General features: G+C 31.0%; 1 protein-coding gene across 11 annotated transcripts in view; it reads left to right on the top strand.

Annotated features, from left to right (window-relative positions):
- The window catches only part of LOC134701589 (liprin-alpha-1-like), a 55931-nt gene extending 31635 nt beyond the window's left edge, over nucleotides 1-24296 (top strand). For 2 of the 11 annotated variants that reach the window (XM_063562726.1, XM_063562724.1), the window contains 12 exons: nucleotides 135-192; nucleotides 6671-6763; nucleotides 8427-8590; nucleotides 9446-9618; nucleotides 10796-10889; nucleotides 12030-12111; nucleotides 12568-12768; nucleotides 13605-13780; nucleotides 14304-14401; nucleotides 15603-15778; nucleotides 17115-17183; nucleotides 21111-24296. In XM_063562726.1, the coding sequence (XP_063418796.1) occupies nucleotides 135-192; nucleotides 6671-6763; nucleotides 8427-8590; nucleotides 9446-9618; nucleotides 10796-10889; nucleotides 12030-12111; nucleotides 12568-12768; nucleotides 13605-13780; nucleotides 14304-14401; nucleotides 15603-15778; nucleotides 17115-17183; nucleotides 21111-21299 (1573 nt within the window). In that variant the 3' untranslated portion in view covers nucleotides 21300-24296. Of the gene's footprint in view, nucleotides 1-134; nucleotides 316-6670; nucleotides 6764-8423; nucleotides 8591-9445; nucleotides 9619-10795; nucleotides 10890-12029; nucleotides 12112-12567; nucleotides 12769-13604; nucleotides 13781-14303; nucleotides 14402-15602; nucleotides 15779-17114; nucleotides 17184-18029; nucleotides 18046-21110 lie in introns of all 11 variants that reach the window. The other 9 variants (XM_063562725.1, XM_063562723.1, XM_063562731.1 and 6 more) reach the window with 6 other exon arrangements.
- The last annotated feature ends 473 nt before the right edge of the window (nucleotides 24297-24769 follow it).

Genomic DNA, 24769 nt, shown 5'->3' with positions numbered 1-24769 from the left:
TCATTTTTGTGCATGTACTCTCCTTCAATGTGTTAATTCAAATTGTTCAACATACAAAGATTTTTCAGGATCTGTGACTAAATTTGTTTATACTTTTAGACAAAAAATGTATATAAAAGATCTTCCCTTTTCAGATTGATACAAGAAGAAAAAGAATCTACAGAACAAAGAGCCGAAGAATTAGAAAGCAGGGTAGGCAGTGGAAGTCTTGATGCTATCGCCAGCAGATGGCGTACATCTCCACCCCTCAGTGGTAGCTCCACCCCTACACCCAGGACGATTTTGTCCAGAGATTACCTACAAAAATATCACACTGTAAGTCCCATGGAGTCAGCACTTCTCATAACTTTTTGGTGTTTTCAAACTTTCTTCATTGCTGACTCCAGAAATTACATAAAAAAAGCATGCTCTATCATTTGAAATCTTAACACCATGTAAAATATCACAAAGTACTTGATAAATTAAAATGGTAAACTTTTGTTTGCAGAATCAAAATTAAAATAATAAACCCGGTTTTTAAATTTAGAATATACAATCTGCTGCAAAATATACGTTTTTTTGTATCATCCATATTTAAATTTCGAATTTGATAGCTTTTTCCTCTTAAGTCTGGTTAAAATTTAAAGAATCATGTATTTAAAGTCATTGTCAGCCTGGGTCTTGTAAATAGGATGTGTCCATCTCCATAACAAAGATTAATTCTACTTTGAAAGTTTTGGTTCAGGTTCATATAACAAGTTTTATTTTATTTCTCTGATATGTTGTAACAGAATTAAGGTGTTTCATGGTCAGTCGTTTGCTCTGATTATTCAGATTATTTAATTGTTTAATTCTTTAATTGATCACTAAACTTACATGTATTTCTAAAAAATAAGAACTTAAACATTTTCACTTATTGAATTGCATTTCAATATTTAAGTAATTTATTTGTTATCTCAAATATTGCAACTTGTAACAAGGAAAATATGAAGCTTTCCAAATTTTGTAAATAAAAAAGTAGCAGTCTAAGAATTTTCTATTATTTTTTTTTTACATTTTTTATTTCTAAATGATAGAGCATGTTAACATTTGGTTTTTAGCATGACAGTATTACACATTTTTGCTGTTGTATCTCAAAATTTGTATAAATATATATATTTAGAAGTGGTATTTTCCTTATATTCAATTATTTATTAGATGTGTTATTTGCTAAAACACATATATTAGATACATATATAGATTATATATATTTATATATTTGGAATTCATTTTGCATTTCATTTGAAATTTTCCATCTTTTTATTTAATTAGTGTATTGAGCGATCACAAATTTCTTATTAAATGTATATATCTGAGTTAACTCCCCTTCTCTCCCTCTGCTGGCACATCAATTTGTTATATGTATGTTCAGTCCGATATGCGGTTTAAATAGAACAAAAGAATGCGACCTCTTGTGTTAAGAAGGTAGAAAAGTGTAATGAACATTGTATACAGTTGTCAAGATGTCACAAAAGTTACTTTCCGTAAAGTCATTAAAAGTACTTGCATTCACGTTGATTAGTTTTCATATTGTACACTTGTTCACAATGCAACTTGCAAACGATCGTTTTTAAAACGACCATAAGTCGAGCTGTTACGTCATTTAGGGGGTCTCCTTATAAACTGCTACTTTTTTTTGCTGGACATAGAAAAAAATCTAGGAAAAATTACAAAAATTGAGAAATGAATTGTCAATCGTTTAAGACCATTCCCAAAGTGGCACACCTAAATTTGACATTTAGACGCAACTTCAAAGTTGGATGTTATATGACAGGGTTTTGTTAATTAATTTACGCAACGAACACACCCGTCCTATATATATGTAACATCACATGATTTTTAAGTGATTAAAACTAGTTTCTTTTAAATAATATTTGCATGCTTGACATGTTTTTTTCTTAAACAATTACAATTACACCGACAGTCATAATTTCTGTAATACTTAAAAAGTTTTGTTACACATTTTGTTACACCTTAGTTATCCATTAACTCGGATTGGTTGATCACTGTGAAGTTGAGTTTTTGGGGTAGCAACCCATTGTTGTTCGGAATTATTTTTTATGCATCATGTATTGATCTTGCAATTACTTGTTATTTAGTTTGGGTCTTATTTCTCAAGTGTCATATTTTGGCTATGTTTGTGTTCGATCATACAGTATATAATAAGTTGGTAGTTGCCCGCGAATAGATTTTTTTTTCATTTCTTGTGACTCTTTGCGACTTATTTGTTGATTGCAGTTGGTTTTTGTTTTGTGTCATGTGGAGCGATATGGTATGATTTTGTTTTTCTTTTCGTGTGTTTGCATCTAAAATTGGGATTGCACTGAGTTATTTCATGATTTCTTTTGTGCTATATTTTCGATACATTTTTAGTCTATCTTATAGCATCTTAAAATCGTCAGACGACATAATGTGATACTTTGTTTGTTCGCCAATATTATTCATACGATTCATACGATTTGAATTTACTATTTATATCTTTTTCTTTTCTGAATAGTTTACCTTCAATAACCAGCACAAAGTCTTTCATTAATTTTTTTTATATACATTTGAAGACTTCCATCGCACTGTTCAAACCAATATTCAGTGGCTGATCCAGAATTTTACAGGGGGGGGGGGGGGGGGGGGGGGGCACTGACGGAGCTACGGGGAGCTCGCTCGAGATATGCTTCAGTGATTCCCTATGTTTAATCAAACAAATTTTTCAGATTAAAGCTACCCCCACCCTCCGCTCGAATCCGCATATATTCTTGAAAACGTTGTCTTATACATACTTACCTCCATGCTATTGTCTCAAGTATTTAGTCTCTGCACCAAACACTTACAATCAACCAAGCCGTTGCTAAGACGGTGCTTTAAGAGCAGGGGCTTACGTTAAAATTGTACTTACTAGACAGTCTTTGATAATCTGTTACAGTTTTGTACAAGAGTTACTCCTTTGTTTTTTAATAATTAAACGGAACTATTATGATGTTATGGAAAATATCGAGTTTGCTTGTTATTGATAATCAAAAACTCAAGTCACTTGGTAATGGTTGGGATGCTTAAACCTTTGACATATTCTGTAAGTTGACAAATGAATATACTAAAGACCTTTTTGGGGTGTTAACATTTACGGTTGACTGGCATATTTTATGTAGAATATACAGACCGTTTCATTTAAAAAAAATGATGATTCTAAAAAATAACGAAAATTAAGCATATGCTCTTTTAACTCTTCTTGAACAGGGCTCCAATTTTAAAAAAAGAGTTCAGATGATCAATATAAAAAGGAAGATGTGGTATGATTGCCAATGAGAAAACTATCTACAAAAGACCAAAATGACACAAACATTAACAACTATAGGTCACCGTACGGTCTTCAACAATGAGCAAAACACATACCGCATAGTCAGCTATAAAAGGCCCCGATAAGACAATGTGTAAAACAATTCATACGAGAAAACTAACGGCCTTATTTATGTAAAAAAATGAACGAAAAACAAATATGTAACACATAAACAAACGACAACCACTGAATTACAGGCTCCTGACTTGGGACAGGCACATACATAAATAATGTGGCGGGGTTAAACATGTTAGCGGGATCCCAACCTGGGACAGTGGTATAACAGTACAACATAAGAACGAAGTTCTTTGAAGAAGGAGAAAGGGGAAACCAATGGCACTGCAATATCATCTCAGAAATTATATAAATTATTACCATCAGTATTACAAGGCTATGAAGGATGCATTCACATCTCTTCTGTTATGGATACGTTTGACAAATTCTGTATATAAAAAAAAAGTAGTTCCTTTTTGTGGCCTAACTTTATTCAAATAGATTATTTCTTCAACATATCTTTATATATTGCTTTCTTTAGTTCAAATTGAAATCTCAGATAAGCATCTGGTACCCTCTCCATGCCACTGGTCGACATGTGTATACTTCAGAATAATTCCTGACTGTCAGATGTATAGCAGAACTTTCACATAACTTCTTGATAAAACTGCCGTCTTTCTCGCTTTTCGACACTGCAAACAAAAAATCGAACATGCAGTTAAAGAGTGGATTGCAACCACATGTTCCCCGTACAAACGGATCGGAACTAAGAGCTCTTTCCCGGATCTGGCAAAGGATTTATACATCAGATACGTCACAAAATATAAACATGTTATTAAATATACTTGAATATGAATCGAAAATATTGAATTATCATTTATGTCTACGAAACCACAAGATCCTACTTAATTGGTCATGTTTTCACATCATATCAAATGTTTTCATTGGTCTTCGCTTGTTAGAAAATGTACTGAATTTATTGTTAGCTAAATTATCAATGTTAGGTTATTGCATATTCTTCAGAGCTGTATCTTGAACTAGTGAATTGAAAAAGAGGGGATGGGTATACGTACTAAACATTTGTCTGTATTTTCAACATATATCCAACAAACACGTGAGAAAAAATATTTTTAGAATACGAAATATCTCTCTCATTCTGTAAACAGATATTGTAGGTATATTGGTGTTTTTAAAAGACCACCCCCTTTTTTTTGTAATATACACCACAAAAAAACATTTTGTTAGGATAAAGAACTAATAAACAATAATACAATAATGTAAGGCTTCGGAGCTTCATATCATTTACATTCAACATTTTTTTTTTGATTTTTTTTTACTATCAATATTGAACCATTAATTTTTATCGGATTTTTTTTTAACTACCAATGTTGAACCGTTGAACCGTTCATTATTGAAAGTAAACAAAAATTCGTTAAAAAATGTTGAATGTAAATGATATGAACCTCCGGTCTTATATATTAAAGGACAGTATATAAGACTTCTGAGGTTAATGTGATTTAAATTGAACGATTTTATTGGATTTTTTTATTTTTTTTTACTATGAATCGTTCAATAACAATAGTAAAAAAAAATCGATATAAAAACGTTGAATATTAGTGATATGAACCTCCGAAGTCTTATATGATAGCACTACGGTAAATTGAATAATTGAAATTCAGTTAATAGTGTGAGAGGCTATTTTAATCCACTTTATGCTTGTGTATTATATAATGTTACAATTTAACAAACCTATCAAACACACCTTGAAAAGTAACATTATCTCCCCTGGAAATGCTTAACAACACGACACAAAAAACTGCTACCTTTTTTTGCTCTGTATCACATAATTATGAAAACACATTACATAGATAGGGAATACTGTGCTTGTGCACACGTTTAAATGTGTAGGTGGCACACTCAGAACGATCATCTCTAGATTTTTTTTTGAAATTCGTCCCGGCCTTTCCGGGTTCACGTAGCAACACGTTTCTCCCCTTCCCAACTATTTCTGATTATGAATAAATCCAAAACATACACTTATCCCAATGCAGCAACTATTAAACAACTCACCTATACCAATGGTGATCGTCTAATTCCTAGCTGATTCCTATAATTGTACCTTTCTTGAAGACACCCATCGTTGTAGCGTCTACCTTTGGAGGTAGCGAAATTACACGAATTGACAGGAGAGCGAAATAAACAAGGGGAGCAATTTTTTCGAACCGCATTCCGGACTGTGTTATAATAGTAGACTAGATCATGTTTAGTAGTAAAATACAACTCATAAAAGCATACACCATTCAGACATATCGTTTTATTCTACTGAAATTTGGCAGCTTGTGAATGGCTGAATGGCTGAATCGCAGTACAAAGTTAATTTGCTCACATTTTCAGAAATCTAAAATCATCTTCAATATTTTCATAATAAAAAGAAAACAGAACCAATATTAACAGTTGTCTCTTTTTTCTGATTTTAAGTTCATTTCAATTATCAGTTGATTTCTTCATTCTTTATTTGAGAGAAAAAAATGAGTTGTTTTGCAAATGTGCTGTATATCCCTGACTGATTTAAGGTTTTATAATTGGAATATTGAAATAGCATGTAAATATGTATTAATGGCTATTTCAGGAATTTTTGTTTAAAAGATTTTGGTAGTTGCTTACACTTAAAAAAAAAAGCTTTGAATTGAACAGAGACAAATTGGTGGCCTTTGGCTGTTTGTTGTCTGCTCTATGGTTGGGTTGTTGTCGCTGTGACACATTCCCCATTTCTGTTCTCAATTTTAAATTATATTCTGGATGATAAAACTAGATCTTCTAAAATGTAAATTTTTCCTGGAATATGCCTAATATCACCTGATATGCATGTCTGTTGTCTTTAATCTATCACAATCTTGCATGCTACTGCACTGTAGACATTTTCGTACTGCATCAATTATATTTATCAAAATTTTTTTTTAGTCCAATATTGAAAAAAATGTTTCATATGACGTAGAAAGAATTTGGAACTATATTCCTTGCCATGAGAACAAAATTGTTGAAGATGTTTTAGTACATCACTATTTATGAAGAAGAAAAATATATGATCTTTACTGGTATATTGGGAAAAATGCTTATTTTATAATGAATATATTCATTTTTTGGAAATCTTGCATAAAAGAAAAGCGAAGTAATTTCTGAATTTCTTTCAAAACAAATGGAATGGCTTCATTTCTTGTTATAAGCTTTGATTAACAAAAACTGCAAATCAAAATCAAGTTATGTTTTCTTAGCTTGTATTAACATTCTGCTTACTATTGAACAAGAAATGTTATTTATCCTCCACTGTAGGCCCCTGCAGGAATGTCAGCTTCACATCTCTATACTTATTCCTCATCTAGTCCACAGTTGGCTACTGCTACCACAGCTGAATCTATTAACCAGGTAACTATACACACCTTTCATTAACCAGGTAACTATATACACCTTTCATTAACTGGGTAACTATATACACCTTTTAATAACCAGGTATCTGTTCATTAACCAATATACACCTTTACCATTCATTAACCAGGTAACTATGCACACCTCTCAGTTACCAGGTAATCTATTCATTAACCAATATATACCTTTACCATTCATTAACCAGGTAACTATGCACACCTTTCAATAACCAGGTAATCTATTCATTAACCAATATACACCTTTACCATTCATTAACCAGGTAACAATATACACCTTTCAATTACAACGTATATATTCAATAACCAATATATACCTTGACCATTCATTAACCAGGTAATTCTATTTTGATTGTTAGAAAATAAAAGTTAAGCAGAGGTGATGGGGTCAAAGATAAAATCTTTTCCAGATTGAATAGCATTATAAATCTTCAGACTTGGTACACCCTAAACATAATTACCACAGAACAAGGAAGATGTACATTGTTGATAGTGGTTTCTGTTTTAGATAAGGCTTTGCACTAAAATCTTTAGTTCTCAGTGCCCTGGTAAATGAAAAAAATATTAACTTTATAAGATTGAAAATAATGAATTTATATACGACCACAAACATTTTTTGTGGATTGTATAATGTTATGATGCCCTGGAAAAATTCAGACAGTATCAAGCTTTAATATTGTATCCAAATTTGCCTCAACTATTCATGGTTCCACCTTTGCAGTCATATAAGGCTGTGCTCAGTGAAGCATTTTATTAACATTTTGTTGGTTATATGGTTTGATTAATTTGTTCTTGATACCAGTAGCTTTTGCTTTAAACAATTCTGGTCTAGTGTCAATCCTTTCTTATCTTCATTTCATCCAGATATCGTCATTTTTTGATGTCAAGGAGTCTCTTGTTAAAGAAATACATGCATGTATCTATTTTATATCAAACAATATGGACCCAATTCAGTAATGGTGTTTCTTTATGGTAAATGTCTGTTCTGGACCATTTGATTTGGCCAAACCTTGTATACAAGGACACTAAGACTGCTTAACTTTATTTATCTAAGACCTAAAGGTTGAATTCCTAATTCGGCCCATTTTTCCATTTCCCTTTTGCCATATTAAGTTTGTATCACGTAATTGGCATGCATTACTTTATAACAAAGAGATGATATACTGCAGACTTTAACAATGCTTACATGCAGAACAATATTTATGCTAGAAATTATAGATAGTTACTTTCTAACTTGGCTTTATAATATTAAGATTGGAAGTTACATACCACATCTTGAACAATGCGTTGTAATACTTTTATATTGAAATTTTAGATGTAATTTTCTTGTAAAATTTGTGTGGGAGCATAAATCATGATATAACTTTTTGGCACAAATGCAAAGGATGATAAATTGTCATGAGTTTTATGATGACTTTCAAAATTTCTAATGTTTTTTTTTAACACTTTTTGTTTTTAATTTAAAACAAGATATTACACAAGACTGATAATAAGTATAATAATACTAATCCCTGAAGTAAGTGGTATGTTTCACCTGTTACTCATTAGATACTAACCACATAATCATTGGAATTTAACAATACCTTTCAACTATAAAAGACAATTAGTGAGTTTGAACTTGATTTTAATCTTTATTTTTAAAGCAGCAGTATAGTCGTGATGATTCAGCAGTGAATGAAGAAGCCATGACGATAAAGTGTGAATCTAGTCCCCCAACTCCACGGTCTTTACGTCTGGAGAGAATAGCCACAGCAATAGCTCAAACATCTAATCCAACTAATGAAGATTCAGTTTTATCTTCTACACCAAAGTAAGTATCTATATTTAGTCCCGTATATAATACTTTTAACCTGAGAGCATGATTCTACATACAAAATCATCTTTGACTCCGCCAGGACTCGAACTAGGGACCTCTGTATGACAGGCAGCAATTATACCAACTGAGCTAAAGAAATAATTCCTTAGCTCAACAGCTTAAAGCTGACTAAGTATCTACTAATAAAAGGATGCAATCCCGTCACATACCTAAGGAGTTACAATTGTCTTGCACTTTAAATCACAACGCTCAAGACTTATACTTCTTACCCAAAGTTGAAGAAAGATTGTCCTACCAGATTTATTTGAATACTATGGATTCATTACTCTTTGTTGGATACCAATTTTCCTCGATTTCGTGGGAACAAGTGAACCACAAGTTTAAATGTTCAGTAAAATACAAAATTGTTTCTATGTAGACTTGGCAAAACCACGAAATCAAATACCCACTAAAATACAGGCATTCCTCTAACCATGAAAATTGGTACCCACGAAAATAAATGAATTCACAGTAGTGTTTATTTTCAAGTTCTCTAATTTTTGTGCTATTTTCACATTTCCTGACCGGTGTGAGAAAAATATTTCTCCTCACAAGTGAAAAATCTGTTCTCGGCAAATGATTTATAGTGGAAATTTGATAATGACCTCCAAATGTTTTGTTTTCTTCTGAATTTTCCTATTGCGACCATGCCTGATGACGTCACTTATAAAGAACACAAGTTTCTGAAAATCTTTGAAAAAAAAGGATTAAAATTATTAGAGAAACAGATTCCTACACTATAACTCGTGTATTACTAGAATGCAAAAAATATCCTTTTGTTTTATAAATTCTTTTATTTTATATGTTTAGATCTGTGATAGATACCATGCAAGCAACAGCTAGTCCATTTAGTTCTACCAGTAGTAGTCAAGATTCTCTATCCAAAAATCAAAAGAAAAAGGGAATTAAAAGCTCACTGGGAAGTTTCTTCAAGAAAAAAGGCAAAACGAAGGAAGGCATCAATCGAGAAATGACACCTGTTGGTATGTATGTCTGTGTACAATGTGTATTTACATTTTGTTTACGCTGAGATTACAAGGGGTACAATCAAAATCACAAGATGAATATACACACACTGGAAGTAACAGTCGAGCAGACCGCTTGAAAGGTAAGTAGTTGTATTTACTTGTTTATATCAATAAAATTTGATAAATAAGGTAGTGCACCGAATGTCGGATACTATCTAGTTTTGAAATACACAATTATCCTTGCTGGAAAGCATGCAGTTAATGCTAACACTTCGACACAGTTCCAAAATTTCACCAGATAACTGTGTCGAAGTGTTTGCAATAATTGCACGCTTTCTTGCAAAAACAATTGTGTATTTTAAAACTACATACTATCCGACATTCGATGTGTCAACTTATTACTCAAAATTTAATTGATATAAACAAGAAAATGCAACTACTAACCTTTCAAGCGGCGAGTTCGACTGTAACTTCCGGTGTGTGTATATCCATTACGTGATTTTGATTGTACCCCTTGGATTAGGGAAGTCATAGTGAAGATGTTCCACTTTGAAATATAGGTTTTTTATTTACCACCTACAATAGTTGGGGGAGTTATTTAGTTTTCAGGTGTGGGTCTCTGTTTATTTACTATGTCTATTGGGTATAAGGTTAATTTGTGCTCACATTAACTTAAAATTGAAACTTGGTATGATGTGAACCTATAAAATAAGAAAGCCAATAAGGATCAGATTTGTATGTGGGGTAGCTGTCTTATTGACAATCATACAACATCTACTTATTTTTATGCCCAAGACATAACAGAGAGGGCATTAAGGTTTACCCTGTATGTCTGTACATCCATACATCCCTTAATTAGTTTTTGTTCTCCAACTTGTAATTCCCTTGACCAAATGTTATGAAAATGATACATAAAGCTCATAACCTAAAACACAGATTAACAAGTTTGAATTTGGTTAGGGTCACTTATCACAAGATGCTTATCACCATAAAACACAGATCAAGTTCGAATTTGGGTGGCATTACTTTTACAGTTCTCTAGTTATGGGGGGCATTGGGGGCACTCCATTTATTTAAGTCTATGACATAGATTTAACAGTTGATAATATGTGCAGAATCAAATGAACACATTTTCTTTTAAAAAAAGGTATTGTCCCTCAATATTTTTTTTTAAACCTGATTTTGTTTCTAGGTGGAGGATTCGGTGAAATGGGTGATGTCAGTGCTGGTGATGCTTTAACACTAGGACTTGGCCAATCAGAATATGATAGACGCAAGAAAAAAAAGTAGGTGGAGTTAATAATATGAAAGGTTTTAGTTAAAAAGTACCTGTTTTACAAAAATAAAACAAATAAAGAGAAATTTTGTTGAATTTATGGGTAAATGGACAATCATTATTTTTTTGCAGACAAATTATTGTTTTATATCAAAGAGATGTCCGATTTAAAAATATCAAAAATAAAAGATGGGATCTTCGTTAATTCTTAAAGGCAACACTTTAAGGTATCATATCTTAAAATCATACTGTAACTACTGGATATAAATCAGGATTATGTTTGAGTGAAATTATCATCCCAATCAATCTGTACATATATTCCTGACATTAAGATTTTAATTTTATTGTGTTAACATCAGGTTTGAGGTGTAATACCACCATTGATTTTCCCCTATTAGTCTTTGTTAAATTTGCACTTTTCAAAAAATTGTGCAGAATTTATCTTTGTTTCAAATAAAGAAATACTTGGCATGAGTAAAGTTTTATCCTGTCCAGTTCTATAGAAAAATTTTCATATAACATTTCATTGCATATAAGAAAATAACCATCATTGGAAGTTAACCAATCAAATTTCTCCCCTTATTCTATATGTGCACAAGGTTTAGTCACCATGTAACCTCAAGATTACAAAATTTTCTATACAAATCACAAATAAAAAATAATGGTGTTTAGAAATACCCAAGACATATGTTTATGACCCAGAAATAGTTTTACTGCAATAAAATGTAGGATTAATTACCTACAACGGTCAAATTCAAGGGAATATATTTTTAGACCTACTTTCGTATACAACCAGATGTGACATACCATGATTTGGTGGTATTACACTTAAATTGATAAAAGAATGCAATACAGCATGAACAAATTATGATACTTTAAATTTTGAAATTATTGCATACATATATTATTGTGATTTTATCAAGAATGGACCAAAAATGGGGTTTAATTATTGCGATTTTTGAAAAGATCTGCTTACAGGTCTATGTTTCAGTATCATAATGACAGTTCTTATTGGGATACTCATCCAATCACATTATTCACATTCATAAAATCATCACAAAAATTCTATATTTACAGAAATTACAACAGAAAAATTAGATAGCTTTTGTCTGATATATAAACTAACTTTGTTGTTTTATTTATTTTTCAGGCATGAGTTATTAGAAGAAGCAATGAAGGCTGGTACTCCATTTGCTTTATGGAATGGTCCGACTGTTGTAGCATGGCTAGAGGTTGGTGTGACTAAATTTTTAAAAAGGCCATCTAATAAATCAACATTCTTGAGCCAAATGTATATGTTTTTCTTAATGAAAGTTGACTTGCAGTGTACACACAATTTAAGTAGCATTATGGTAGATGATAACTTGATTGCTAGTTGAAACTAAAAAGTTTTGAAATAAAGATAATGCTGATTGATATTAAGGATTATTTGCTGTTGGCTAAGTGTCTAGTGGTAACTATTTCAGGCATATTCATGACAAGATTAAAATAATAAGTCAACAGGTGGAATCTGAGAAAAATACGTTTCAAACTGCCACTGGAAATTCTGAAATTCATACACTTCGAACGAAAATTAGATTTTTCGTGTACTGAAATTGACATTTTTATACTGATCAACATGGAAAGAAATGTCTGAATTATATGCAATGTTGAATAGAACTAATATAAACTTATATTTTATTCTTCAGTTATGGGTTGGTATGCCAGCATGGTATGTGGCAGCATGTAGGGCTAATGTTAAAAGTGGTGCAATAATGTCTGCCTTGTCAGACCAGGAAATACAGCGAGAGATTGGTATTAGTAATCCATTACATCGCTTAAAATTACGACTAGCCATTCAGGAAATGGTCAGTCTCACTAGTCCCTCAGCACCTAAAACTTCCAGAACTGTAAGTATTTTGTTTTACTGATCTAATTACTTTAGATTGCAAGGCGAAGGATAAAATTCCAACTGAAGTGTTGCAAATATGTAATTAGCCATCTATTTTAATTGAAATGTGTTACAATTAGGCTAAATACTGATTTTCATGATGATAAAATACTGTAAAGCAGAAATTATTTAAATTTTTAAAGAATAGACAAAAATGCAAATCGTATCCAGGATTACAGATATAAGTACTAAATTCAGAATTTGAGTTCTTGTTATGGTGATATTCATTTCTTTAAAAAGCATGCAATAATTTCTGAACTTAACAAATTGTAAAATTGATTAGTAGAAAATAATATATTGAACTTTAGCCCTTTAACTGGTTCAAAGAAAATAATTCTTGATTGTTCAGTGTTTGATAGGAATAGTTACAATGATGTCAAGTTTCAGTTTATATTTTTTTTTATTTGGCCCCTAGAATTTAATTGGGTAAAAATAGTGCAGTTCTCTGGTATCATTGACCAGGAGATTTCTGTTTTGATCTTGTAAACTAACACTAGTGGTCCAATAGATAACTACTTCAACAATAAACCCATGCAGTTGCAAAATACACCTACTGTGGATTCATTATTATTTGTTGGATACCAATTTTCGTGGCTTTCATGGGTACAGGTGAACCATGAATTCATATGTTCAACAAATTACAAACTTTCTATAGGCTTTGTACACAGAAATCGGCAAACCACAAATTCAAATATCCATGAAAATGATAGTTTTCCCCAATCCACAAAAATTGATACCCACGAAAATAAATGAATCCACAGTATTTTTTATCCCTGTTTTGAATTCTATTTATAGACATTAGCATTTGGTGATATGAACCATGAGTGGATAGGAAATGAATGGTTGCCTAGTCTAGGACTACCTCAGTATAGAAGTCACTTTATGGAATGTTTAGTAGATGCCAGGATGTTAGATCATTTAACAAAAAAAGATTTACGGGGACAATTAAAAATGGTCGATAGTTTTCATAGGTAAGTAAAACATGCAACCAAGTGTAGTTAAATGTAAATTACTGTAAATTTATACTCAAAATAAAATTGATGCCTGCTGATACTTTAAAGTACCAATGTTGTTCAATCCTTTTCATATCTTTATTAATAGAATATGTTTAAAATCAAAATCAAAATCAAAGAACCAATATGTATCAATGCAAAATATAACATAAAAGCATTAATGTTATCAGTTACAATATTTAGAAGGGAAGAAGTATGGGTCTGTACAATTCCTATTTTACATGGGATATCATTGACCAATATTCATGCAATAACTTCTTTTGTATGGCTAAACTTTCAAATAATATTGCATACTTACTTTGTTATATTCTACAAGGAAAATCTATGTTTACACAAAAAATGAAAATAAGATTGACTCATGTTTGTGTGGAGAAAGAAAGACATAAAATGATAAGTTGAAAGTTGATTGAAGACTCTCTACAAAGATTTCTTTCTTTATTTTACCAATTAACATTTTATTTTAATGATCATATATTTTCAGGACAAGTTTACAATATGGTATAAATTGTTTAAAAAGATTAAATTATGATAAAAAAGAATTAGAACGGCGGAGAGAAGAAAGTGCTACAGATTGTAAAGGTAAGAAGGTTATTTTGGGTAACTTTTATAGAAAGAATGAGAGGGGATAGAACCTTAATCTGGATTCTGGGATCTGTGTTTTTAAGCTCGGGATTTCAGGTTTAATCGTTTCCAGATCCAAGGAATTCTTTTTTCGAATTTCAGGATGTCTGGATTTAAATTTATTATAAATCGAGACCTCAGGATTTCGTGTTTTTAAGCCCGAGATTAGGACCCCTAAAAAATAAATTATGATTTTATGAGAGAAGTGACCTTTGAATTGAGCTTCAAAATTGGTATTACTGCAGTGGGGTATTAAGAGGTTGTCCTGACAAGCATGGTTTTCTCTTGATTGAGGTAACCTTTACGGTAAATAATACTTTATACATGTATATACATGGTCATTTTTAATGTTTTTTTGCTACCGTGCGCTTTATTATATTGCATGTCATTTCACTCATAAGTTGCTTACAGCAAAACTTATTGTCTTTCAAATCAATTCGCCGTTTCAGAATCTAATGCATCCTGGGTAATATTTTCAAAAGTGTACACCAAAGCGTTTTGATTGGTTTAAAACATAATAAACAATGCAAATTCAACCAATGACGTAACGTTATTTTCACTTTGGGGTACGAACAATGAAATTACCCATGATGCTTTAGATTCTGAAGAGGCCAATTCAATACTTTATGATTACACCAAGAAATTATTTTGTTAGCACATAGTTTATAAAATGAAAGATGGCTCGTGGTAAAGATAAACATTTACCAAGGTAAAAATAAAGGCATCATAGAGACCAGGATTAACATTTTATTTTTACGGCAGATGCGCGTTTCGTCTACAAAAGACTCACCAGTGACGCTCAATTCAAAAAATGATTTAAAGGCCAAATAAAGTACAAGGTTGAAGAGCATTGAGGACCAAAAATTCTTAAACATTATGCCAAATACAGCTTAAGTTTCAATTTTAGAGGAATTATCCTGATGATTATACTGCATCATCTATATGTCTTGTCAAGATTAATGATTTACTTTACTTGGGACATACCGGTATATATATCATGTTTATTACAAATAAATGCAAAATGTGGTTAGATGAATAATAGTAAAACCTAAAGCCTGACCAGTTAATTTCAAAAATAGTTATGTTAATATATCCATTAATATCTATATGTGTTTTAAATTTCTACAAATAGACTTAATCGTTTATCATTCTATTTCAGATGTTTTAGTATGGACAAATGAACGTGTTATAAAATTTGTACAGTCTATAGGTCTAAGAGAATATGCAAATAATTTAATTGAGTCCGGAGTTCATGGTTCACTTGTGGCTTTAGATGAAAGCTTTGATCATAATAGTATCGCTTTAGCTTTACAAATTCCTAACCAAAACCCACAGGTATGTTCTATTTATAGATTAGATATACATAGATTCTACCACTGCATCAAGTGTAATACGATATTTATCCACTCGAGACAGTTAAAATTGATAATCGAATTACACGAGATTTGGTGGTGGAATCTGTTTCTCTAATGATTTTCTAACATTATGCAGGCAAACTAATTCCTTCCTTTCGAATGATCTGCAAAAAGATGTGTTCTTTCTATGTGACGTCGTCAGGCATGGTCGCCTTTTTTCATGCAGTCACAATAGGAAATTCAGAGGAAAGCAAGAAATTTCGACGTCACAATCGGATTTTAACCAATGAAGTACTGAGATCAAACAAACCACACGATGATTAATTTTTTTTTTATACAATGAGTGCAGAAAGGGATAAATTGACGAAGAATTAGAGAAAACTATAGAAAGTGTTCCAAAGAATGTTTCCAAATCTTTATTTATAAGTAGCTTTGTCTATATATATTCTCATTACAGAAGACAGAAAATACTAAGTATCAACCTTTTTTCAAAGATAATGTTACTGAAAGTGCTATTCTTTGTTTATAGAGAAGACATAAAAAACAAGAAACCATCATTCCAAATTGGAATCATCACACCTTATTTAACACATATTCATAGTATCTTTTCATAGACAACTTTCAAATTCATACATTTACTTGTACATGGTCAATTGACATTGTTAATGGTATTAGGCCACAGAAAGAAGCGGTTGTTTAAAGGCTTTATGACAGTTATTTCCTAATGCATGTAAGGCAAAACTTTGGTTGGCTTGCTTGCTTTGTTTGTATAATTGTTTATACAAGCTATATACATACGATTGACATATTTAAACAATATTTATAGGCATAGTTTAACCTGTACATATAATATTTGAATTTAATTGGGTGTTATCCTAATGATTGTACAATATAAAAACAAAGCAAACAGGCTAACTAAAGTCTTGCTCTACATGCTTCAGAGAATTAGCTGTTATGCAGATTGACCCAGGGACAACTAGTGTAACTCATTCATAAAAAAACCAGGAATTTGTTTATTGCAATATAAATCATACTCTTAGCTTAATATTAAGAGCAAAACTTTGGACTTAAATAAATGTACTACAATTTAAGATTTCAGAAATTATTGCGTGTATATATTATTGCGATCTTGTCATTTTACACTTGAATGCGATTTTAATTTTTACGATTTTGAGAAAAGTCATGCATAATTCAGTTAAAATATTACAAAATGCGAGTTTTAATTATTGCGTTTACAACTCAGTCGCATTATTTGCAATAATAAAAACCTCGCAATAATTTCTGAATTTACAGTACCTAAAATGTTTCTTTTTTAGGCTCGTCAGATATTAGAAAGAGAATTTAATAACTTGTTAACGATGGGAACAGATAGACGGCTAGACGAGGTAAGTCACATGTCATCAGATGAACTTTAACCTAACATGAATGTTGTCCTGTTTTAGTAACAGAGGGAGTAGTAGGAAAGTACTTACTAAGTTTTAACTTCCATATTTGGTTAGGTGCTTTTGGGTTTCGTTATGAACTGGTTAAATAAAATAAAAAAATAATCAAATTTTCATTCATCGTTACAAAAAAGAATTTGATTGGGTGATAAATTAAAAAAAAAATCTTTCAAATCTTTCTTTTCATTCAACCATTGAAAAAGTTCTAGGAATTACAAAAAACATAGATCAAACAGTTTGTCAATTTTAATAATTTGAAATTGACCAGCTTTAAAAAAAGAAAGCTTTCCAATGTGCCTAATCTTTTAAGAATAACCATTTTGCATCAAAAACTGATTAAAACTTAGAAAAAGATGTCGGTATTTAGTAATTGTATTAGTGTTATAACTGTTATGCCTTCAAAGAAACAGATACATATAATTTGACTCTGAAATTTTAAAGCATGGTGGGGAACAGATGTACATTTTCTTCAAATTTTAAGCATCACAGGTAAATTTGTGATGGTGAGCATGAGGCTTGAATGCTTGGGCAGAGGGACACATCGTTTTATAAAAGTAAGAGAAAACCCAAAAAAATCTGAAATTGAAATGAGAAAAAAAAAACCAACACAGAATATTTTCATATGCATTTTAAGTTTGAAATAGTCCCTAATTGATAGTCACCTGACATTCAATAGGAACATTTATGATTTACATAATATTAATTATGATATGTTTGGTATGCAATCTGTAGAGTAGAAATTGTAACTTGTTTTTTCTAAGTGTGATATCTGAGTTTGCTTGTTTTCAGAAGAAATCTAAGAAAGGTGAGAACGTGACATCAGTATTTTATGCTTTTACTGACTGACTTTGGTCATTATGCCTAAAAATGTCAATTTTGTCAAAATAAGATCATGTGAAATGGTTTCATAACTTTAGATCTTTTAAATGGTGAAGGCAATACTGTTTATTTAACTAAAATTGGCATCACATGGACATTTTGATAGTCTTTCATTGAATATTTGGTTAGGGTCATAGGTCAGGGTCAGAGGTGTATTTAAGATAACGTGTTTTACTAGTATGCAAATTAGATTAAAGGTGCACAAGTCTGTGGGTAGAAGTTTATTTATAAAACTCACTGTTTTTTTTATTGCACTTCAATTGAATCCATTAAGTTCATAAATAGTAGAAATCTCTTGCGTTTGCATTTTTGGGGGTTCTTAGATCCATTATTTTACATGATCTTAAAATTTGAGCCTCTTCCCCTTCCATTAACAAGACCAAGGCCTACGATGTATCACTGTTTCTCTCACCTTTTGTGGAAACTTTGGTTGTCAAACCTTTCCTTACTAACATATGCTTGCTAACAATTATATTGTTTTCAGAAAATAAAATAGTTTGTTTTGGCACTCATTTGAACACTTTTGAAAATTTGAAGTTTTCATTTTACTAAGGGAGATAATTGCAGTTGTGTTTTAAAAAATATTGGAAGATACATAATGGGAACCAGATGTTAAAGAAAAAAGACAACTCCATAGTAAAAAACGAAAAATGACTTAAGAGACAAACAAAACTACCTTTTGTTTTATCTAAATGGCAAACTTCACTGAGTGGTGTAAACATTAATATTGTTTATCAAATTAAAAAAAGATAATGATTGTCTAACACGCTATTTCTTATTATACTGAATGTTTACAAATTGAGCATGAACTCAGTTGGTACTGGCATGTATCAGTTATCCAGCTTTTGTACTAAACCATCAATTGTTGTATTTAATCAGAAACATCCCAAAACGTTTGTGTAATGTGAATTGTTGTAAGGTTATTGTTTCCATGTTTAGGAAATTGTCTGCAATATTATTATGGTTACATGGAAATACTAGATCCCCAGAAAATTGGTTGGATGTATTGAAGCACTATGCTTTTCCTTCAGTATTTAAACAGAGCAATATATTCAAAGATGACTTCATTTAGACTAATATATAAACTTCATTACTAGCTTATTAAGATTTCTTTAGTCTCTTAATCCTTAGTAGTGTAGTCAATATAAAGAGGTAAAATAGTAAGCTTTGCTAGTAGAATTCATTGAATAAATTATACATTCAGAAATTTGCATATACAATAGATATAGGAAGATGTGGTGTGAGTGCCAATGAGACAACTCTCCATCCAAAAATTTTTTAAAATTAAACCATTATAGGTTAAAGTACGGCCTTCAACACGGAGCCTTGGCTCACACCGAACAACAAGCTATAAAGGGCCCCAAAATTACTAGTGTAAAACCATTCAAACGGGAAAACCAAGGGTCTAATCTATATAAACAAAACGAGAAACGAGAAACACGTATATATTACATAAACAAACGACAACTACTGTACATCAGATTCCTGACTTAGGACAGGTGCAAACATTTGCAGCGGGATTAAACGTTTTAATGGATCCAAACCTTATCCCTTTTTCTGAAACAATAGCATAACATCACAACAGAGAAAAACATACGATAAAATATCAATTGGCAGACTTAACTCAATCAAAAAACGTATAGTTATATATCTATAATACACTATGCTGGACTCCATTGTTTAGGGTACTTGGCCGGCCGGTTTTAGTAATTGCAATCACTTGGAAGTTGGGTTTTAGCTGTCTTCTGACATCCTTGGTCAACTTTTAAAAAAAAATCAACAAAAAAAAATCTCTAAAACAATCAGACTTAATGGAAATTAAGCTTGATCATAATAACAAGTAGGGTGTCTTGTTTGAACTTCATGTTTTTCTGTCAGCCAAACAACATGAGTGCCATTATCAAAAACATAGATTAGAAGAAAGATTCTCAAATGACAAAAGTATGTGCCTCTACAAATTTTACTTTAAAGATTAATATGGTCTTTAGGAATGAGAGCATTTATTAAGTCACAGGAGCTGACATTTGGGTTTATACTTATATATATATTTGTTTAGGGACCAGCTGAAGGACGCCTCTGGGTGCAGGAATTTCTCGCTACATTGAGGACCTGTTGGTGACCTTCTGCTGTTGTTTTTTCTATGGTCGGGTTGTTGTCTCTTTGACACATTCCCCATTTCCATTTTCAATTTTATGTAGTTAGTTCTTGAATACTTCATTCACATTGAATATTTCTCTTTTTAACTTAATTATAACCGTTGGACTGATTATTATTCTGTCATAAAAATGACAATTTTATGTTCAGTTTACCATATGACTTGATCCAAATTTGTCAGTTTAATAATCTTAAGTGAAGTAAAGGATATTTTTACCTTTACAACAACAAAATAATTAATATAAATACACTCTTTTTGTGGGAGTTATGTTTCTGAAACTTATATGAAAAACCTATTAAAACAGTTTTTTTAAAGCTTATATTTTATGCTAAAAGTGTATAATTTATAATATTATCTATCTTTAAGAATATATGTACTTAAAGTTGTATTATTTTATTACAAAAAACATCAGTCTAGACGTGATATTGTAGAACAAGATATTAATAAAGGTTGAAAATGACAATAATCAACAGAAATATTTCTTTTCATTTATCAGATTGAAGATTTAATTAGTTGACCTTCAGCAAAAAATCTGACCTTCAAATACAATATAGAAATTTCATTAACCACTAGCTGGATGATTTCCCTTTTTCTGTGTATGTTTTACCAAACAAGCATGCTCCTCATTGACCAGATAATCTTGTCACTAGATCTGTTTGCCACAATAGTCAAAACATGAGTAGGATTAGAAAATTACATAATTACAGTTGATAGTACCTTTCTTTTGTCATACTAATTCATTTGTTGGAGTACCAATTACATTATATATAAATAAGATATATATATGGACCAATTTGTAATCTTTTGAAAATTGTAATTATTGTTTTATTTTCTAGGGTGAAGGTGGAAAACTACGTAGAGCCCCTTCTTGGAGGAAGAAATTCCGTCAAAAAGACAAAAGTAAAGATAGCGGTGATGAGGCAGAACCTGCAGAATCTCAACAATCACCACAGCATCCTCGCCGTGGAAATGACAATTCCATGGAACGAAGACCCAATGAAAATGGACGGACGTTCTCACAATAGAACATAATAAATTGATCCAAAAGACCAAAATAATTGCTAGCATCATTATTCATTTCAAAGTGTATGTTGTTGTCTCAGTGAGTTTAGATAGACAAAGATTGTTGTATCACAACATCCTGTACTTAAAGGGATAATCTCTAAAACCTTATGATTCACATTTCTGTATTCTCATAGATAGTCTCTAAAACCTTAGGATTCACATTTCTGTATTCTCATAGAAAATTATGATTTGAAATTTTATCTTTTGTAATGCATACTTGTTATAATTCAAATATAATTGTAGCTGAACTTTTACAGAATTGAAATGTGACAAAACACAAGTTTTTATTGAATCAAAAGAATTTTTTATGAGTTTTATTTGGTCCGTGAGGTTTTTGTTACAGAGATAAGTTTTGTGTACATTTTTCTCTTAGATACAGGAGGAGAGATAATTCTTTCGAATACTTTGTAAACCTTACTACAATTTTTTATATACTTTTTCTTTATCTTCAAAACCGAATTGCTGATGATTCTGTTCAGGTTTTATTCATTGGTGTATGATGATAACAGTTTAATATAACCATTGATTAAACAAGTGGCATGTGGTATATCTGTGATAAAAACTCCATATTCAGGACTAAATCCATAAACATAGAATTATACAGTACATTTATATACAAATCCAATATATAAAGATTGCCAAAATGATGAGATAAGCTTTTTATAATTATGATATTCATATAAAACATTTATTTAGCCATAATAAGATACACCTATAACTATTTTCACACTCAAAGTGGAAAAGGGGGGGGGGGCTATATTGTAATCACCTTGTATGTCATTTCTATCTTCATCACAAATTTTTGTCACACATTTCCCAGGAACTAGTATTGAACAGAGTTACTACATGTTTGGTTAGAAGCGTGACAGTTATGCATTGTCAATTGTGAGATTTGTTTCAGCATCTTGTTGAAGGGACTTAAAACTGTATTTCGAAAAATACAACTTTCTACTTAAGGGTATTGCATCCTATTTGGTCAGCTGCTCAACAGTACTGAGTTTTTGCTTTTCAAATTTGTCCATTCACCTATATCATGTTTTCTTGATACTTTGAATTACAAGTGGGGAAAATTCTTAGCATAGCAACACCTGCATTATTGATGGTAGAGAAGTACTATGTATGGTGCCTATTAAGTTTTGATACTCTTATGGCAATCAATCTAAAAAAATATGGCCACCATGGATAGGTTTATGTTAGAGCTAAAATTTCACATTTTTTTCCTTTCTTTTGAAGCAATATACTAATTAATATAATTATGATGGTAACTATATTTAGATAAGTATCAGTGAAATTTAAATTGCATATAAATGGAAGTCAGCTACTTGTTAAAAAGCTGTATAATATACCATTCTCTGATCACAAATGGTAGAAACAAATTAAAAACAGAATGAAACCTTCAATATAATCTGATTTTGTCATAAAAAAATTATATAGTTATGTTAAAATGCAAGTAAAAATTAAAATTAAAAGGTGTCTTTAGAAGAATAGATTTATTTATGATATTATCTAAGTTGATCTTATTATGGCTAAATATTATATTTTGACGTGACAGTAAGTAGTATATATTAATTTTTTCAATCTAGGTAGGTGTTGATTTTCTATATGGAAAACCTGTGAACAAAGGGTATCTCTTTATCAATATCATGCAGGTTTCCATAGTAAACAAAATTGTAAAATAGTTGAAAAAAATATTGTAGCAATAACCTATTAAAAAGATTTTATTTGTTGCATTTATTTCCTGTTTTAGAAGGAGACCAAGAACAATGTATTTGTGTAGAACACATTTGATATTAATGTACAGATAGTATGTAGTAAAAAATATGTATGACTGCTTTTACCCATAATGCCGTGGTGTACATCATAATCATATGATTGTTTGGGATTATGAGTTATTTTATGTTTAAATTTTGTTAAATTTGTTAAATTAGTTGAAAGATAGCTGAATTTGTTTCTTCATTAGTCAAGAGTTTATTGGAAAAAATCCTTTAAAAATTATTAAAAGTCATTTTTATCATCATGATTTCAATTCATATAAATACAAGTACCCGTAGCTCTGTTGGTCAGTCTGTGATGTAAGAATCTGTGATTTGGGTCTGTATGACTGTTATCTCAGTTTTACTGACCGGAGAAAGCTTTAGATCAACAGGAATCAGAATTATGACATGGTTCTTTATCTATGGTTTAAAAAATTATTAGATATTTGTTTACTGATTCAATACCCTTCTTTAAAAAAAAAATACATGATGAAGTCTTTGATATTTTAGCAATGGTTGGCAATAGGATTACTTGTATAAGTACAGTTACTTTTCATTAAGTATTTTGGTGCTAAGACCTTATATGTTTTAACATTACATTTTGGTTGTGCCTTCCAAGGAAAGCTTGGTTGTGATTTCAGATGTGTTCATTATAAATATACTCACTCCATTATATAATTCATTATAAACTACTTTCTTAGCACTAACTTAAAACTTCAACCCTTTGAGAAAAATAGCCCATGTCAATACTCATAGTACAAAACAATGTTATTGCAAAGGCCAGGAAATCAATGGCCTTGTAATTATGATGAAAAGGATTAGTTTGTTTAAAACAAAATGTTACGAATAATGAAGGCAGACATCATTAACTCTACAAAACCACAGTAATTTGATGTCATGAATACATTTATTTGAATTTCAATTAGAATTTATTAAAATGCATTTATTTCCAGTTTTATATATCTGATGAAAAAGTGTCATAAAACATTTTTGATCCATTACCAAATATTTTTTTGTGTTTTTTATTGTGATAGATGACATTGATGATTATGATGTGTATCCATGTGTAATTGTGTGGGCTGTGTATGTGTGTGTGTGGTACATGCTTCATTTTTAACGTCATATTTATTTCTTACCAGATTGTAAATGTAATAAACTGTATAGCATGTCTGAAAATATGCAAATACAGTGATTCAAACAGTATTATCTTGTCTATATTCTGTTAGCCATTGAACTGCTGAAAGGATGCTCATCAAATGACATACTGTGGATTCATGAGTATTCGTTGGATACCAATTTTCGTGGATTTCGTGGGTATAGGAGAACCATGAATTCAAATGTTCAACGAAATACAAATTTTGTAAAGACTTTTCCAAAACCACGAAATTAAATATCCACGAATATGTAAGTTTTCCTCAAACCACGAAAATTGGTACCCACGAAAAATAATGATTCCACAGTATACATATCACCCACACACTTACCTCTTATGCAGTTTGTTAAATATATTGAATATTTTCAACCTTGCCTCATTTGCAAAGATCATTTTATACATCACCAACATTTCTATAAATGACCTGCTACCATATATATTCAACATAAAATTAAGAATGGAAATGGGGAATATGTCAAAGAGCAGAAAAGAGCTGAAGGCCACCAATTGGTCTTCAACACAG

This window comes from Mytilus trossulus, unplaced genomic scaffold (assembly GCF_036588685.1).
Source record: "Mytilus trossulus isolate FHL-02 unplaced genomic scaffold, PNRI_Mtr1.1.1.hap1 h1tg000247l__unscaffolded, whole genome shotgun sequence".
NCBI classification, from domain to species: domain Eukaryota; kingdom Metazoa; phylum Mollusca; class Bivalvia; order Mytilida; family Mytilidae; genus Mytilus; species Mytilus trossulus.
Note: the sequence above shows the minus strand (reverse complement) of the source record. Positions and strands in the feature narration are given on the sequence as shown.